Source organism: Urocampus carinirostris, chromosome 8, assembly GCF_059441175.1.
Source record: "Urocampus carinirostris isolate Australia breed hairy pipefish chromosome 8, RoL_Ucar_1.0, whole genome shotgun sequence".
Classification (NCBI taxonomy): Eukaryota; Metazoa; Chordata; class Actinopteri; order Syngnathiformes; family Syngnathidae; genus Urocampus; species Urocampus carinirostris.
The window spans coordinates 4,132,598-4,150,324 of NC_142356.1; the positions used below are offsets into that span (position 1 = coordinate 4,132,598).

At 42.0% G+C, this 17,727-nt stretch overlaps 1 protein-coding gene across 1 annotated transcript in view; it reads right to left on the bottom strand.

The window, feature by feature from the left end:
• prss12 (serine protease 12) overlaps positions 1-14,317 on the bottom strand; it is a 64,426-nt gene extending 50,109 nt beyond the window's left edge. Inside the window, exons 1-2 of the mRNA XM_088341392.1 lie at positions 13,937-14,317; positions 6,459-6,597 (exon numbers count right to left, since the gene is read on the bottom strand). Coding sequence (XP_088197518.1) covers positions 6,459-6,597; positions 13,937-14,243 — 446 coding nt within the window. The 5' untranslated portion in view covers positions 14,244-14,317. The remainder of the gene's footprint in view (positions 1-6,458; positions 6,598-13,936) is intronic.
• Between the last annotated feature and the right edge of the window lie 3,410 nt (positions 14,318-17,727).

Sequence of the window (17,727 nt, forward strand, 5' to 3'; positions counted from 1 at the left end):
CTCTCTCTCTCTAAGCTACCAGTACAGCCCCTGTGAGAATGTTTTTACGACCATGTGGCCCTCGAGCTAAAATGAGTTTTACCGGACATCCCTACACAAGGGGGCGCACACTTTCACAGCATACGAGAGAAAAAAAAGAGAAAGTCATTATGATCTAGCCATTACGAAAGTGCTAAACATCTAAATATTAAGGAATCCTTTGAAGTGTATGATATATAACAATAATAATAATAATAATATAAAGGTTTTTATTTTACTATGAAAAAAAATTACTCTAATAATTATTTTGGGAAAATATTATTATTATGATTATGATTATTATTATTATAAATGTTTTTGTTTTACCTCATTTATTTTTGTATTTGTCTTATTTTCCTAAAACTAATACGAATAAGTATTTTAGGCGAATATCAGATTTTTTTTTTATTTCATCTCATTGTTTAGTATGGTAATCGTCTTTATTTCCATTATGTGGAATATTGCAGATTATTTTACTCATTTTAAATATGTTTTCTTATTTCCACAATGACTTTATTCAGTAATATTATACTGTATTTTTCTTATTTTACTAAATTTGCCATTTAGAAAATAAGTCATATTTATTCTACACGCGTCTCATTTTACTAAAACTATGGATTGAAGTGTCAAGACCAGAACGGAGACAGGACGAACGATGCCGGTGTCGGGGACGGAAAAACGGGTCAGGAGAGCAAAAACACGGTCGGAGTCTTAAGCGAGTCGGAAACCAGAATAGGAGAGAAGACGTGGTCGGGGACAAAAAGAGGTCGAAAGATGGGACGGATGAGTAGATGTGGTCGGGATCAAAAACGGGTCGAAGCCGGGGCACAGAAGGGAGCAAAAAACGGGACAGGTGGGAGTCAGAGTTGAAAAAGACTTGCCTAGTGTTCACTGAGGTTCGCAGACGGACTGACAACAAGGGGATTGACAGGACTGGGTACGAATACTGATCGGGAGCCAAAGGAGCGGTGTTGGGGACGGAAAAACGGGTCAGTAGTCGGGACAGGAGAGCAAAAACGTGGTCGGGGTCGTAAGTGAGTCGTAAGCCAGAATAGGAGAGAAGACGTGGTCGGGGAAAAAATAGGTCGAAAGCCGGGACGGGGGAGTAGACGTGGTCGGCATCAAATACGGGTCGAAGCCGGGGGACAGACGGGAGCATTAAACGGGACAGTTGGGAGTCAGGGTTGAAAAAGGCTTGCCTAGTGTTACTGAGGTTTGCAGACGGACTGACAACAGGGGATTGACAGGACTGGGTACAAGTACTGATCGGGAGCCAAAGGAGCGGTGTGGGGGACGGAAAAACGGGTCAGTAGCCGGGACAGGAGAGCAAAAACGTGGTCGGGGTCGTAAGTGAGTCGTAGGCCAGAACAGGAGAGAAGACGTGGTCGGGGACAAAAAGAGGTCGAAAGATGGGACGGGAGAGTAGACGTGGTCGGGATCAAATACGGGTCAAAGCCGGGGGACAGACGGGAGCATTAAACGGGACAGTTGGGAGTCAGGGTTGAAAAAGGCTTGCCTAGTGTTCACTGAGGTTTGCAGACGGACTGACAACAGGGGATTGACAGGACTGGGTACGAATACTGATTGGGAGCCAAAGGAGTGGGCACAGCGGGGTCACATCAGTAATCATGACATAAAGTAAATATAAAAAATGGGAAAAATAATATTTAAATGAGAATATTATCCACCAGTAGAGAACATTTCATTTACCTTGAAAACATAATTACCGTATTTTCCGCACTATAAGGCGCACCTAAAAGCCTTTATTTTTTTTCAAAAGCTGACCATGCGCCTTATAATACAGTGCGCCTTATATATGGATCAATATTAAGTCGCAAAGTCTTTCAACTAAGGCAAGCAGCCGCCGACTAGATGTTCCCCCGAAGGCGAAGTCGTCCGCGGTGTATGCTGGGATTTATATACCTGCGTTTCATTTCCTGACCAATGTGTCAATCATCATTTCAATCAGTCACTATTGGCTAAAGTTATTCTGAGGTAAAGGGGGTGGAGCCTTTTTTATCATTTACAGGCTTGCATAGGCTAAAGGGGAAAACAAAGCCTGCAATTGGCCGAAAAAGATGAATGTGAATCACACGTTGGTTGGGTTGCACTACGGCATAGAGAAAACATGTTTTACCATTCTGTATTTGTAAATATTTGACTCTCCTGGATTGACTACACTCACGGTTGTAAGAAGACCATGGTTACGTATCATTATTGAACGTGATGGCTGCAAGAGAACTTAGGTGAGCTATGCGGCTTTATATTTTCCCGGTATCTTGTTTTAGAACGATCTTGATGTTTCTGTGATGAGTCTATTTTGAAACTCAATTCAATTCAAAGTGTTTATTGTCATATGCGCAGTAAAGAGCCCCGTTTCCCTGCACAATAAAATTCTTACTTTGCTGTCCACACAGTTGCCAGCAAAAAATAAAATTGAAACTAAGAAATGTTTGGCATTTCTTGAATCCCGGGACTTTAACCTTCCGAATGATATTTGGAACGATGCATTTGAGTGATTGGTGACATCGTACAGACACTGTTTCCGTACATGTCTGAGACACGTATTTGCTTCTTTGCAAGCTTTCGGAATGTTAAGGGGGTAAGAAGTTGGACTGAACCATCTGACTGTTTTGTCGACGTTCCCATTGTAGCGCCTTATAATCCGGTGCGCCTTATGTATGGAAAATATAGGACCAAAAACTATTTTTTGGGGGTGCGCCCTATAACCCGGTGCGCCTTATAGTGCGGAAAATACGGTATTTAAATGTTTTCATTTATTTCCTCAAGTCTTTTCTAACCAGGCTTTTTAAAACAAGTCTTCCATTCCAAGATTCTTTTAAACCTAAAGAACATCCAAGTTAGGAAAGTAGCACGACAGCAGGGATGAGAGCAAGTCGGACTGGTAATAAAAAGGTAAATAAGCAGAAGACTTCAAGGTATTTCAGTACCTCCGGGGGAATGGAGGTTTGGAATGCAAAGGTCACCGACATAAGGAAGGAAAAAAGGAGAAAATAAGAAAAGCTGGCGTGTAACAAGAAATTGTAAAATATTGGAGTAAGCCCCAATAATGCGCTCAACATCTCTTAGATGTTTGAAAACAGAGAAGCATTGTGAATTTTTATGGTGCACCTGCATCAAATATGTAAGAGGGGTTGACCATTGCAGTGCTATGAATGTAAAATAACATAATTTAATACATACAATGGATGCACGATAACTGCTCTTTCCTACCGATACTAATAAATGATAACATTATGCTTCTAGAGACTGATACTAATAACCTTTTCTGCGATTTTTTCAACTGTATGCTATATTGAGAAAGAAAAAATACGAGAAAAACATATTTTTTGGTTTACATATACAATGACAATACAGACGCTCCCCTATTTACGAACATTCGAGTTACAAAAAACGGTAGATACGAACATTTTTTTCGGGATGTCGAAAAATACCTTTTTCCGAGTACAGGACAGTAGTGTAGTGCTTCTTTTCGCCACTACCGGCGTGTGGCGCTGTGAGAGCTCACCCAGCAACCACCCCGAAGAAGAAATCCTCTTCCTAATTTGTGTGTAAACATACTATACTGTATCTCCAGCGCGCTAAGGACTTTGACATTTTTATTGTTTAATATCTCGTGCATCCATTCAATATGATTGGTGTAAAGAAGAGGCAAGCTATTTCTTTTGAAATGACAGTGGAATAAGAAAGCTTGATGCGGTTGAGAAAATGGTTGGGTCGCCTTTTTCCGTCCACTTTTTACCACGGAGGAGGACCTCTTGGAGCGCATCGCCCAAAAGTAAGTTGAACACAACTTTATTTATTTTTATAGAGCATATTTTTTTATGGATTTTTTATTTGATAGTACAAAACAATACAGGTCACACTATAGAAACCTTAAACATACAAAATATAGAACTGAAGCAACTTAAGGACAAATTCAACTTAGGAACCATCGTCCGTTCATAAGTAGCGCAGCGTCTGTATAGAGCTTCTATAAACATGTCCCCGGAAGTAAGTGATGGAGTCTAGAGCTAGACTTTAATAATCAATGAAGCAATAAATACTTGTCTGTTTGTAGGTAAGAACTATAATACTAAGATTGCAAAATGTGCATATATGTGAAAATACGTCACTTCAAAACATCATACAAGTGCTCGAATACTTATTGTCACACATGCCTTGGCCAAGAAAAATACCATGGTCATTCTTATCAAATGGCATTATCTTAGATGTACACCATCCATGCATCAATTATCTGCACCGCTTATCCTCAATAGGGTCGCGGGGGAGCTGGAGCCCATCCCAGCCATCTTCAGGCAGTGGGCAGGGGACACCCTGAACTGGTTGCCAGCCAGTCTCAGGGCACACAGAAACAGACAACTCACTCGCTCATTCACACCTAGGGACAATTTGGACTGTCCACTTAACCATGCATGTTTTTGGAATGTGGAAGGAAACCCACACAAGCACGGGGAGAACATGCAAACTCCACACAGGAGGATTCGATCCTTATGACCTCAGATCTGTGCTGCAGACGTGCTAGCTACTCATCCGCCGCGCTGACCTTAGCTCTACACATTAGTAGCTAAAAAATAAAAATAAATATACAAAAGCTTAGGCATGGAGGGGAAACTACATCGGGAAGATAGATAGATAGATAGATGTCTAGATAGATAGATAGATGTCTAGATAGATAGATAGATGTCTAGATGTCTAGATAGATGTCTAGATGTCTAGATAGATGTCTAGATGTCTAGATAGATGTCTAGATGTCTAGATAGATAGATGTCTAGATAGATGTCTAGATGTCTAGATGTCTAGATAGATAGATAGATAGATAGATAGATAGATAGATAGAAATATGTCTAGATAGATAGATAGAAAGATAACTTTATTCATCCTTGTAGAGAAATTCACACTTCCAGCAGTATCCTTGTGTTGAAAATAAAACAATAATAAAATAAAGATATAGAATACAAAATTACCCAATATAAAGTTTTGCTATAGAGTATTTAAATAGTGCTACATAAAATACACACTGTAAAAAAAATAGGGTAATATGCACATGTGGGGGTGGGCTTTAATGTGGGCTTTTACTCCCCCGGGTGGAGTCAAAGAGCCTCATGTAATGTTCGGTCCAATAACCATCATGCATCCCTGTATATACCATATTTTCTGGCCTATACAGCACACTGGATTATAAGGTGCACCATCCAAAACAGTATATTTTGAGATCTTTTTCACATATAAGGTGCACCAGATTATATAGAGCATACCAATAAAATTACTCTAAGGCTAGGCTTCCATTAAAAAGAAACATCAGAAAAAAAATCAAAAACTTATTTCATAGAACAAAATCATTATGAAATTTGTTATCACCGCTAAAATTAACCAATGAATTCATGAATAGTTACTGCTGTCAGGACCAGCACGGAGACAGGACCCACTTGCGTTACGTTTCTCTTGGAAGAAAAGAAGAGGTTGCACCCACAATGCGATGATTGCTGGGCGTGGGAAGCAGGTTGCTCTGAACGCGGAAGTGGGACTTCCGTGGCGAGCGATGGCGGTGTCGGGAACGAAAAAAATGGGTCAGTAGCCGGGACAAGAGAGCAAAAACAGGGGTCGGGGTCGGAAACGAGTCGTAAGCCAGGAAAGGAGAGTAGATGTGGTCGAGGACAAAAGAGGTCGAAAGCCGGGACGGGAGAGTAGACGTGGTCAGGCTCAAAAACGGGTCGAAGCCGGGGGATGGACAGGAACAAAAAACAGGTGGGAGTCAGGGTCGAAAAAGGCTTGCCTAGTGTTAACTGAGGTTCGCAGACGGACTGACAAACGGGGACAGACAGGAGTGGGACTTCCTTGGCGAGCGTTGGCGGTGTCGGGAACGGATAAAATGGGTCAGTAGCCGGGACAAGAGAGCAAAAATGTGGTCGAGGTCGGAAACGAGTCGTAAGCCAGGAAAGGAGAGTAGACGTGGTCGAGGACAAAAGAGGTCGAAAGGCAGGACGGGAGAGTAGACGTGGTCAGGCTCAAAAACGGGTCGAAACCGGGGGACTGACAGGAGCAAAAACAGGTTGGAGTCAGGGGCGATACAGGCTTACCTAGTGTTAACTGAGGTTCGCAGACGGACTGACAAATGGGGACAGACATGAGTGGGTTTAAATAGGGACAGAGGGCCAATCACAGTCCGAGGCAGTTGGCGCCAAAGGAGCGGGCACAGGTGATGCATATCGCAATCGTGACAATGCGGGCAAGGAAAAACGCAAAACCTAAGCATGAGGATGAAAAAGACCTTGGTAATCCCCCTTGCAGGATGACCAGGGTGCAATAGATTTAGTATTTCAGATTTAAATATCACAACCTGGACCCTCTTTGAATTCGTAGCTCCGTATCCTTTCAACAACATCAAAATGGAGACATTTTCATTCGATCGCACTCACCCTTTTCTTAGCTGCCGGCACACGACAGCAGCACTTTCATCCCGCCAGTCGTCGCTGCATACGGACCCCCAGGCTCCACCCAGGTAGACCTCCACCCTGCCTTCCAGTTTAGAGCGACCCCCTTGCAGGCGTACCGAACCTGGGGGCCAAAGACAGTGTTGATTTGACCTGTGAAAAGTGGTGGGTCCCAGGGACCCTCATGCTGAAAAATCTATGGGTCCCAACAGAGATCTATGGCTCCCCAAAATTTAGTCTTATCGCGGTTGAAATTCTAAATCGGCAACAAATATATCATATAAATCTATATATTCCTTCAGTTTTAATCATCAGAGTTTATTGGTAATACAAATTAGTTATCACTTCAGATTTTTCAGTTCATATACTGGACTGTCTCAGAAAATTAGAATATTGTGATAAAGTTCTTTATTTTCTGTAATGCAATTAAAAAAACAAAAATGTCATACATTCTGGATTCATTACACATCAACTGAACTATTTCAAGCCTTTTATTATTTGAATATTGCTGATTTTGGCTTACAGCTGAAAAAAACTCAAAAATCATATCTCAAAATATTAGAATACTTCCTCAGACCAAATAAAAAAAATTATTTTATAACAGCAAAACTAAATCAAACATTTGAAAATGTCCATTGATGCACTCAGTACTTGGTTGGGAATCCTTTTGCACGGATTACTGCATCAATCCGGCGTGGCATGGAGGCAATCAGCCTGTGGCATTGCTGAGGTGTTATTGATGCCCAGGATGCTTCGATAGCGGCCTTCAGCTCATTTGCATTTGTAGGTCCGGTGTCTTTCATCTTCTTCTTAACTATACCCCACAAATTCTCGATGGGGTTCAGGTCAGGGGAATTAGCAGGCCAATCAAGGACAGTGATGCCATGGTCAGTGCACCAGTTACTGGTGGTTTTGGCACTGTGGGCATGTGCCAGATCATGCTGGAAAATGAAATCCTCATCTCCATAGAGCTTTTCAGCAGATGGAAGCATGTAGTGCTCTAAAATCTCTTGGTACACAGTTGCATTTACTCTGGACTTGATGAAACACAGTGGACCAACACCAGCAGCTGACATGGCTCCCCAAACTATTGCTGATTGTGGGAACTTCACACTGGATTTCAAGCAACTTGGATTTTGCTCCTCTCCAGCCTTTCTCCAGACTCTGGCGCCTTGACTTCCAAATGAAATGCAAAACTTGCTTTCGTCTGAAAAGAGGACTTTGGACCACTCTGCAACCGTCCAGTGGTTCTTCTGCATAGCCCAAGTCAGACGCTTCTTCCGTTGTCTTGAGTTCAGAAGTGGCTTGACCACGGGAATACTGCTATTGTAGCCCATTTCCCGGACACGTCTGTGAACTGTGGCTTTTGATACCTGGACTCCAGCTTAAGCCCACTGTCTTTGAAGCTCCCTCAAATTCTGGAAGCGGCTCTTCTTCACAATTTTGTTAAGGCTGCGGTCATCTCTCTTGGTTGTGCAGCGTTTCCGGCCACATTTTCCCCTTCCAACAGACTTTTTGTGGATATGCTTTGAAACTGCACTCTGTGAACAGCCTGCTCTTTGAGAAATTTATTTTTGTGTCTTACCCTCCTGATGGAGGGTATCAATGATGGTCCTCTGGACAGCAGTCAGATCAGCAGTGATTTAGTTTACTGAACCAAGCTGAGTGTTTTTAAGGCTCAGGAAACCCTCGCAAGGTGTTTCGAGTTAATGAGATGATTCAGATGATTAGTTGAATAGCCTACTTGTATTCTTTTTCATGATATTCTAATATTTTGAGATAGGATTTTTGAGTTTTCTTAAGCTGTAAGCCAAATTCAGCAATATTAAAATAATAAAAGGCTTGAAATAGTTCAGTTGATGTGTAATGAATCCAGAATGTATGACATTTTTGTTTTTTTAATTGCATTACAGAAAATAAAGAACTTTATCACAATATTCTAATTTTCTGAGACAGTCCGGTATTCTTCGTGGTTTGCTCTCCCGCCATAGTTCTAATGCCTTCTCAAGGTCCAATCCATTATCATCCTCCTCATAGCGTCACCAGGAATATAATTGAGTCCATTTTGGCAGAAAAGTCCTTTTCTTGCTAGGAGTCTCATTATTAGCTGCACTGCTTATCCTTAGTAGGGTCACGGGGGTGCTGGAGCCCATTCCAGTAATCATCGGGCAGTGGGCAGGGGGCACCCTGAACTGGTTGCCAGCCAATCGCAGGGCACACGGGGACAGACAACTCACTCGCTCAGTCACACCTAGGGACAATTTCGGACCGGCCAATCCACCTGAAATGCATGTCTTTGGAATGTGGGAGGAAACCGGAGTGCCCGGAGGAAACCCACGCAAGCACGGGGAGAACATACAAACTCCGCACAGTAAGTCCGGTAGCTGGATTTGAACCCACACAGGAGGTTCACAAGACCTTAGAACTGTGCCGCACACGCGCTAACCACTATGCCGTGTATTCTTGTTTAGTTTCTTTCGTCGAATCGTTCACTTCGACACACGTGTTTTCCTTGCCTCCGCGATCTTCCGAAGAATGTCTCCGCTGTTTTTTCGTGCCGGAATGATTGCCGTTGTTATCACTTTCTGCATTATTTTTGACTTGTTACTGACAGAAGAATATACCAATTTTGCGTTGATTTTCAACTAATACTAACCGTTTTTTCGGAGGCATACTTAACCTTCGCTCGACGACAAGCACCGCAACAATGACGTCGTCTCGAAGCAACGAGATCTCGTTTGCCGAGATCGGCGTGCTGACGAAAACTCGAACCGCGAGACCAAAACAACAATGGCGGATCTGCCTGACGAAAAGTTTGGAGTGCGGTATATCTTTGTTAAAAAAAAAGTAATTGGGTAATAATGACAATTTTGTGTCAAAAAAAGTTGCATCCCGGGGACACTATGCGTCCCCAGCAAAAATCATGCGTCTAGGACGCAGGGACGCGGGCAAGCCAGAACACTGCATAAAACAGAGCACTCAAAACCAACCAAAATTATCATATGGCTCTGTGGTTCTCAACTGGTCTGACCACAGTACCCACCATCTTACCCAAATATAAGGGGTGACCCACATACAGAAAATAGTTCTGCTTTCAAATGTATTGAATGAAAGATTGTGCAGTTTGAACCGGCAATAGTAGTTTTGATTCACGTTTTTAAAAAAAAACAAAAAAACTCAAACAACAACAGGTAACAGTATGGAGTAGCTGCATTGTTTTATGAAATCCAAAACGCTTCACTAAAGATGCATTATCTGTCAAGAACCAGAACAGGAGGAGGACCCAAAAGCGTAACGTCTGTAACACAAACTTTATTTTACAGGAATGGGGCAGTCATGCATATTAACAAAAACACCGGTGATCCGGCGATAAATAAAAGACAGTAGTCTGGCGTGGAACAACAGGAAGCCAGAGACCAACGAGATCGATACCAGTTACACGAGCCGATACCGGAGAGATGGTGTCGATACCAGATAGAACGGGACTGACAGGATATATAACAGATAAAGGAGGCTGGAGACATACAACAGACAGGACGAGATAGACGGGAACGATACCAGACACTGGAGACTGGAGATTGATATCAAAACAGGACGAAATAGACAGGATCGATACAGGACGGGATACCTGACAGTCAGAGTCAAAACACATATCTTGTGGGTGCAGAGGTTTGTTGACGGACTGACAAAGGGTGAGTGAGAGTACTGAGCTTAAATAGGAGGGAAGGCAATCAGGCAACGAGCCGCAGCTGGCGCCAAATGGGCAGGGCCAATTGGGCGCCATGGGCAACCGTGACATTATCGTATTTCCAATAAAATACATATAGAGTACATGTAGTCTCCACTCTATGGTAAATGGACTTCATGTACTGTATTTAATTCTTAACAGATCACTGAAGATCTATAAATTGCTTCACAATACACTCCACCCATTCACACACACACTCACACACCAATAGCGGAGTCAGCCATGCAAGGCAATTACCCGCATATTGTATTAGGGGTTCAGTGTCTTGCCCAAGGACACTTCGCCATTTAACGCGGAGGAGCCGGGAATTGAACCTGCGACCTCTTTAGTCCCAAAATGGCCGCTCTACCTCCTGCGGTACCATGTGTAAACAAACTACTAGTCTTTTTCTCTGGTCTGAAATGATTTACTCTTAAAGGGACAGTATGTATTATTTAAAGGAGAATGGAGCTTGGATCGGGGATCGATACAGGAAACAGAATTAGGATACGGGTAGGAGAACTGAGCTGGGATCAGGGATCGATACAGGAAACCGAATCAGGATGTGGGTATCTGGGACAGCAGAACGGAGTTTGGATCGGGGATCAATACAGGAAACAGAATTAGGATACGGGTAGCCGGGACAGGAGAACTGAGCTGGGATCGGGGATCGATACAGGAAACCGAATCAGGATGCGGGTATCCGGGACAGGAGAACGGAGCTTGGATCGGGGATCGATACAGGAAACCGAATCAGGATGCAGGGATTATTTTTTCCGACAGTATTCTTTCTATTGAACCTCGATTATGTTGAGCAAAATTATCTTTTGCATTTCTATATTTTTTCCAATTTTACTCAAAAGTAGATCATTTTGCTCATTTCAATTTGTTTTCTTTTTTTTCCACCTAAATAATGTTATATCATATTGTCATTATTTTCTTTTTTTTTGAGTAAAATTGTATCCATCGATCCATTCATTATCTGCACTGCTTATCCTCAGTAGGGTCGCGGGGGTGTTGGAGCCCATCCCAGCCTGGAATAAACCCACGCAAGCACGGGGAGAACATGCAAACTCCACACAGGAGGTCCAATCTCATGACCTTAGAACTGTGCCACACACGCGCTAACCACTGTGCCGCCGTGCTGCCCGCATTTTACCATATACCTTTTCATTTAAAATTTTTAATGTTTATTCTATGATTTACTTTGTGTAAAAAACGTTTTTTTTAACTCTATTTTTTTATTTTATCTCATTTACTTTTGGAAAATAATCACTTTTATATCTATAATGGTTGGCTTTTACTAAATCGAATTCTATAAATGAATGGTGATGAAGGGCAGCACGGCGGGGCAGTGGTTAGCGCGTGCGCGGCACAGTTCTGAGGTCATGGGTTCAAATCCCGCTACCAACCTTCCTGTGCGGATTTTGCATGTTCTCCCCGTGCTTGCATGCATGGGTTTCCTCCCACATTCCAGGTGGATTGGCCAATCCAAATTGTCCCTAGGTGAGACTGAGCAAGCGGATTGTCTGTCCCTGTGTGCCCTGCGATTGGCTGGCAACCAGTTCAGGGTGTCCCCTGCCCACTGCCCGATGATTGCTGGGATGGGCTCCGGCACTCCCGCGACCCTAATGAGGATAAGCGGTGCAGATAATGGATAGTGGATGGAATAGTAATGACGTGGAAAATTACAGATCATTTTGCTCATTTGAATGAATGAGGGTGTATCCCTTAACCACTAGGGTCGTAGGGGCACCATTTCCTGCGGTGTTTTTGGGCAAGTACAGCCTGGTGGCACCCATCCCTCTAAAGGCCAACATGTGATTCCACCCTGTCCTTTTTCTTATTCATAAAGCCGCATAACACAAACCTTTTGGGCACACAAGAGAAGAATACATTTGACTCATTGTGTTAAAGTAGGTCAACGTTAAGGGGATTATAAAGTGGTAATCTTGTCAATCGATTTAAGAACACAAATTTGGTGCCGGAGATGCATTTTTTTTATTGACCCGAACAGCTTGACGGAATAATTGCATTACAAGAATGGTATTCCAGGGTTGGGTAGGGTTACTTTGACTGGATTACTTTCAATGACTTTTGGATTACTCCAATACCAAATATGCCAATAAAAGACAAAAGAAACGAATCAAATGACTCAATTTTGTGCAGGCTTGGGGAGTAACGGAACACATGGAACGGCAAAAATGATGTTGGCAAGCTGTTTGGATTTATGTTCATTTTGTTTCTGTCGCATACTATGTTAGTTTCGCCGGAGATCAAAGAGATCAAAGCCACGAGAGAAAGCTTACCGCGTGATGTGAGTCATCAATTTATTCATATTTAGTTTCTTTTGTTTTTTTATTAGCATATTTGGTATTGGAGTCATCCAAAAGTAATTTAAAGTAATCAAGTTAAAATAACCCAACCCAACCCTGGGTATTCCATACCTGTCAACCTGTATGTTTTTGCCGTACAAAGTACGTTTATTATGCATTTTCAGACGTGTAAGACGTACAAGAAAATATGTATGGAAAAACACAAATTTGTCAATGATGGGTACCATCCGGTATACACCGACGATCACGAAACGGCAAATCAATCAAGTCAAACGAGTTCGCCGCGGTAGCCTTTTTCTCTGTATCGTTTTTTCGTTGCAATTGAAGCGAGCGTTTGATGCTACTTTGCGCATGCCGCTGTAGTGCCTAATTTCGACTCCCCTGCGAAATCCTCCCAACACAGAAAACAATAGCAGACGCTACAGGTGACACAAAACAGACAAAAAAAGACTCAGAGACAGTTTCTTCCCAAGGGGCATTACCACCCTTAACACACACCGCACAAAAACCTGAAACTCTTGCAAACATACTACCTCATACAGATGTCAAATTGTATTCATGCCTATGCTCACTTTGCACAATGTTGACTATATTATTGCACTAATACGATCCCAAAACTGTATGCAGGGTTGGGTAGGGTTACTTTAACTTGATTACTTTTGGACTACTCCAATACCAAATATGCTAATAAAAGACAAAATCAACTAAATATGAATCAAATGATGACTCACAACACGTGGTAAGCTTTCTCTCCTGGCTTTGATCTCGGCAAAACGGACATCAAATGCGACAGAAACAAAATGAAAATAAATCCAAACAGCTTGCCATCATCATTTTTGCAGTTCCATGTATTCCGTTACTCCCCAAGCCTGCACAAAATGTAGTCATTTTATTCATATTCCGTTTGTTTTGTCTTTTATTAGCATATTTGGTATTGGAGTCATCCAAAAGTAATTGAAAGTAATCAAGTTGAAGTAACCCTACCCAACCCTGATAGATAGATAGATAGATAGATAGATAGATAGATAGATAGATAGATAGATAGATAGATAGATGATGACTCACAACACGTGGTAAGCTTTCTCTCCTGGCTTTGATCTCTTTGATCTCCGGCAAAACGAACATAAAATGCGACAGAAACAAAATGAAAATAAATCCAGACAGATTGCCAACATCATGTATTCCGTTACTCCCCAAGCCTGCACAAATTTGAGTCATTTTATTCCTATTTAGTTTCTTTTGTCTTTTATTAGCATATTTGGTATTGGAGTAATCTAAAAGTCATTGAAAGTAATCCAGTAAAAGTAACCCTACCCAACCCTGCCCGTTACACAAGTAACGAATCATGTGTTTCCAATTCCAGGCCTGCAGCGTGCACGCGTGTTTCCATGCATGCTTACCTTGTTTACAATCACAGTATCCCCAATCCAATCTCCCTCTCTGGTTCCGAAAGAAGCACCAGGCGCGGATTCTTCCGTCCGGGTTCCGACACTGGTTATGCGCCCCGACGCCTTTGCCCGGGTGACGCTCGGCGAATCCGCCCACCTCGCTCCAGTTCATGCACCGCGCACCGGACTCGGTGACGTCGACGGCGCCCCGGTACCCGACGCCCGGGGAGCCGCAGTCGCCGACCGGCTGCGTCCAGGATGAGTGGCCGCCGCTCGGCAGCAGGAGCGCGGCCGCGAGGGCGACGAACGCCGCTGTCATAGCCGGGTTATCTGGAGCTCGGATCGCGGAGAGAATAGCATCGGATGGGAGAAGCGAGCTTTCCCGTTCCCAGCCAGACACTTCGCCCTGGCGTGGGATGGGGGGAGAGAGTGGGGTGGGGGCGCGTCTAGGAGGCTGCATTACAGTGGGACCTCGTTTATCGCGGTTAATTGGGACCAAAACCACCCGCAAAAAGTGAAAATCCGCGAAGTAGCGGCGCACCTTGGAATTTTTTTTTTTAAATTTATTATTATTATTATTTTTTATTATTATTTTTTTTAGACCCGGTTAATGGGGACCAAAACCACCCGCAAAAAGTGAAAATCTGCGAAGTAGCTACACCCCTTCAAAAATGCTGATTTTTTTTTTTTACTATTTTATTCTATTATTATTATTATTTTTTAGACCTGCGAAACTCTGAACCCGCGAACGTGGAACCATGAAGTAGCGACGCCCCTTCAAAAATGCTTAAAAAAAAATAATATATATATATATATATATATAGATATATTTCTTTTTATTATTATTATTTTATTCTATTATTATTATTTTTTTAGACCTGCGAAGCTCTAAACCCGCGAACGTGGAACCACGAAGTAGCGACTCCCCCTTCAAAAATGCTTAAAAAAAAAAATATATATATATATATATATATATATATATATATATATTTAATTATTATTATTTTTTAGGCCCGCGAAGCTCTGAATCCGCGAACGTCGAAAGGCGAAGTAGCGAGGTCCCACTGTACATAGAAAAGAATAGAATACACCTTTATTGTCATTGTTACAAAATGGGTTAACATATTGTGACAACGAGATTGGGCATGACACTCTAGTTTCACACATTCACAGTGAGGTAAAAAAGCCAAGAAGATAAAGCAACAGAGATGATAAGGTTATAAAACAAGGAGGATACGGTTATAATTTACACATTATTTACACAAAGAAATGACGACATGTAGGATTTTACATACAGTTGGTATCCTAAGGGTTTGTGCAATATGCATTTGGTGCAAAAAATAGTTATCATAGTGCAAAAAAATGGTCAACATTGTGCAATGTGAGCAGTAAACATAGTGCAGTCAACATTGTGCAAGAAACATAGACACGAGTACCATTTTACGTTCGTATGAGGTAGTGTGTTTTCAAGACTTTTGAGTTTTTAGTGTGGTGTGTGTTTAGGGTGGTAATGGCTCTGGGGAAGAAACTGTCTCTGAGTCTGTTTGTTTTTGTCTTGTGTGACCTGTAGCGCTTGCCGGAAGGCAGCAGGTCGAAGAGTTGGTGGCCGGGGTGAGAAAAGTCCTTGATGATGTACATCGATATAATAAGAAAGCTCGAATAGGAATTTGTATATGTGAAAACAACAGGATAATGGATCGAAACAACACTTTTCCCCAAATCTAGTAGCACAAAATGTTTTTTTCAAATATACATCGTAGTTTTTCAGTGGTGGGCTGTGAGAGCCTGCAAGGCCTTCTCTGCTGGCCTAGAAAAATTGGAATCTTGTGATGTCAGTTATAGCTCCATGCCCTTACAAAATGTTGTATTTTCCCTTACAAAATATAAAATAATCTTACACCATATTTTTTTTTCAAACATGTTTATTTATGTCGTTTAACATGTTATATAGTACGTGTGTTTCGTTATATCATATACAGGGAGTGCAGAATTATTAGGCAAATGAGTATTTTGACCACATCATCCTCTTTATGCATGTTGTCTTACTCCAAGCTGTATAGGCTCGAAAGCCTACTACCAATTAAGCATATCAGGTGATGTGCATCTCTGTAATGAGAAGGGGTGTGGTCTAATGACATCAACACCCTATATCAGGTGTGCATAATTATTAGGCAACTTCCTTTCCTTTGGCAAAATGGGTCTTGACAGGCTCTGAAAAGTCAAAAATAGTGAGATATCTTGCAGAGGGATGCAGCACTCTTAAAATTGCCAAGCTTCTGAAGCGTGATCATCGAACAATCAAGCGTTACATTCAAAATAGTCAACAGGGTCGCAATAAGCGTGTAGAAAAACCAAGGCGCAAAATAACTGCCCGTGAACTGAGAAAAGTCAAGCGTACAGCTGCCAAGATGCCACTTGCCACCAGTTTTGCCATATTTCAGAGCTGCAACATCACTGGAGTGCCCAAAAGCACAAGGTGTGCAATACTCAGAGACATGGCCAAGGTAAGAAAGGCTGAAAAACGACCACCACTGAACAAGACACACAAGCTGAAACGTCAAGACTGGGCCAAGAAAAATCTCAAGACGGATTTTTCTAAGGTTTTATGGACTGATGAAATGAGAGTGAGTCTTGATGGGCCAGATGGATGGGCCCGTGGCTGGATCGGTAAAGGGCAGAGAGCTCCAGTCCGCCTCAGACGCCAGCAAGGTGGAGGTGGGGTACTGGTATGGGCTGGTATCATCAAAGATGAGCTTGTGGGGCCTTTTCGGGTTGAGGATGGACTCAAGCTCAACTCCCAGTCCTACTGCCAGTTTCTGGAAGACACCTTCTTCAAGCAGTGGTACAGGAAGAAGTCCGCATCCTTCAAGAAAAACATGATTTTCATGCAGGACAACGCTCCATCACACGCATCCAAGTACTCCACAGCGTGGCTGGCAAGAAAGGGTCTAAAAGAAGAAAAAATAATGACATGGCCTCCTTGTTCACCTGATCTGAACCCCATAGAGAACCTGTGGTCCCTCATCAAATGTGAGATTTACAAGGAGGGAAAACAGTACACCTCTCTGAACAGTGTCTGGGAGGCTGTGGTTGCTGCTGCACGCAATGTTGATCGTGAACAGATCAAAGCACTGACAGAATCCATGGATGGCAGGCTTTTGAGTGTCCTTGCAAAGAAAGGTGGCTATATTGGTCACTGATTTGTTTTTGTTTTGTTTTTGAATGTCAGAAATGTATATTTGTGAATGTTGAGCTGTTATATTGGTTTCCCTGAGGAAAATAAATAATTGAAATGGGTATACATTTGTTTTTTGTTAAGTTGCCTAATAATTATGCACAGTAATAGTCACCTGCACACACAGATATCCTCCTAAAATAGCTAAAACAAAAAAAGCCTCACTCCAACTTCCAAAATATTCAGCTTTGATATTAATGAGACTTTTGGGTTCATTAAGAACATGGTTGTTGTTCAATAATAAAATTAATCCTCAAAAATACAACTTGCCTAATAATTCTGCACTCCCTGTATATTGTTCATTAACATTTTTTTGTGAGATACTGAGTTGCTCGACATAAATTATAAAAAAAGTTCAAAAATGAAGTCGCTTGGACGTTCACTGTAGAAGGAAAACATATATGCAAATAGAATTAAGCAGAATAATATATTGTCTTATTGAAATTATGAATTAATTTTCTGCATTAAATTATTGTTGGTAATATACTGATTAAAGGGATAACCACAAACCTGTCTTTTTTCATTTTCTCCTTTTATACTTCCTTTTTTTCTTAACTTCTTTATACAA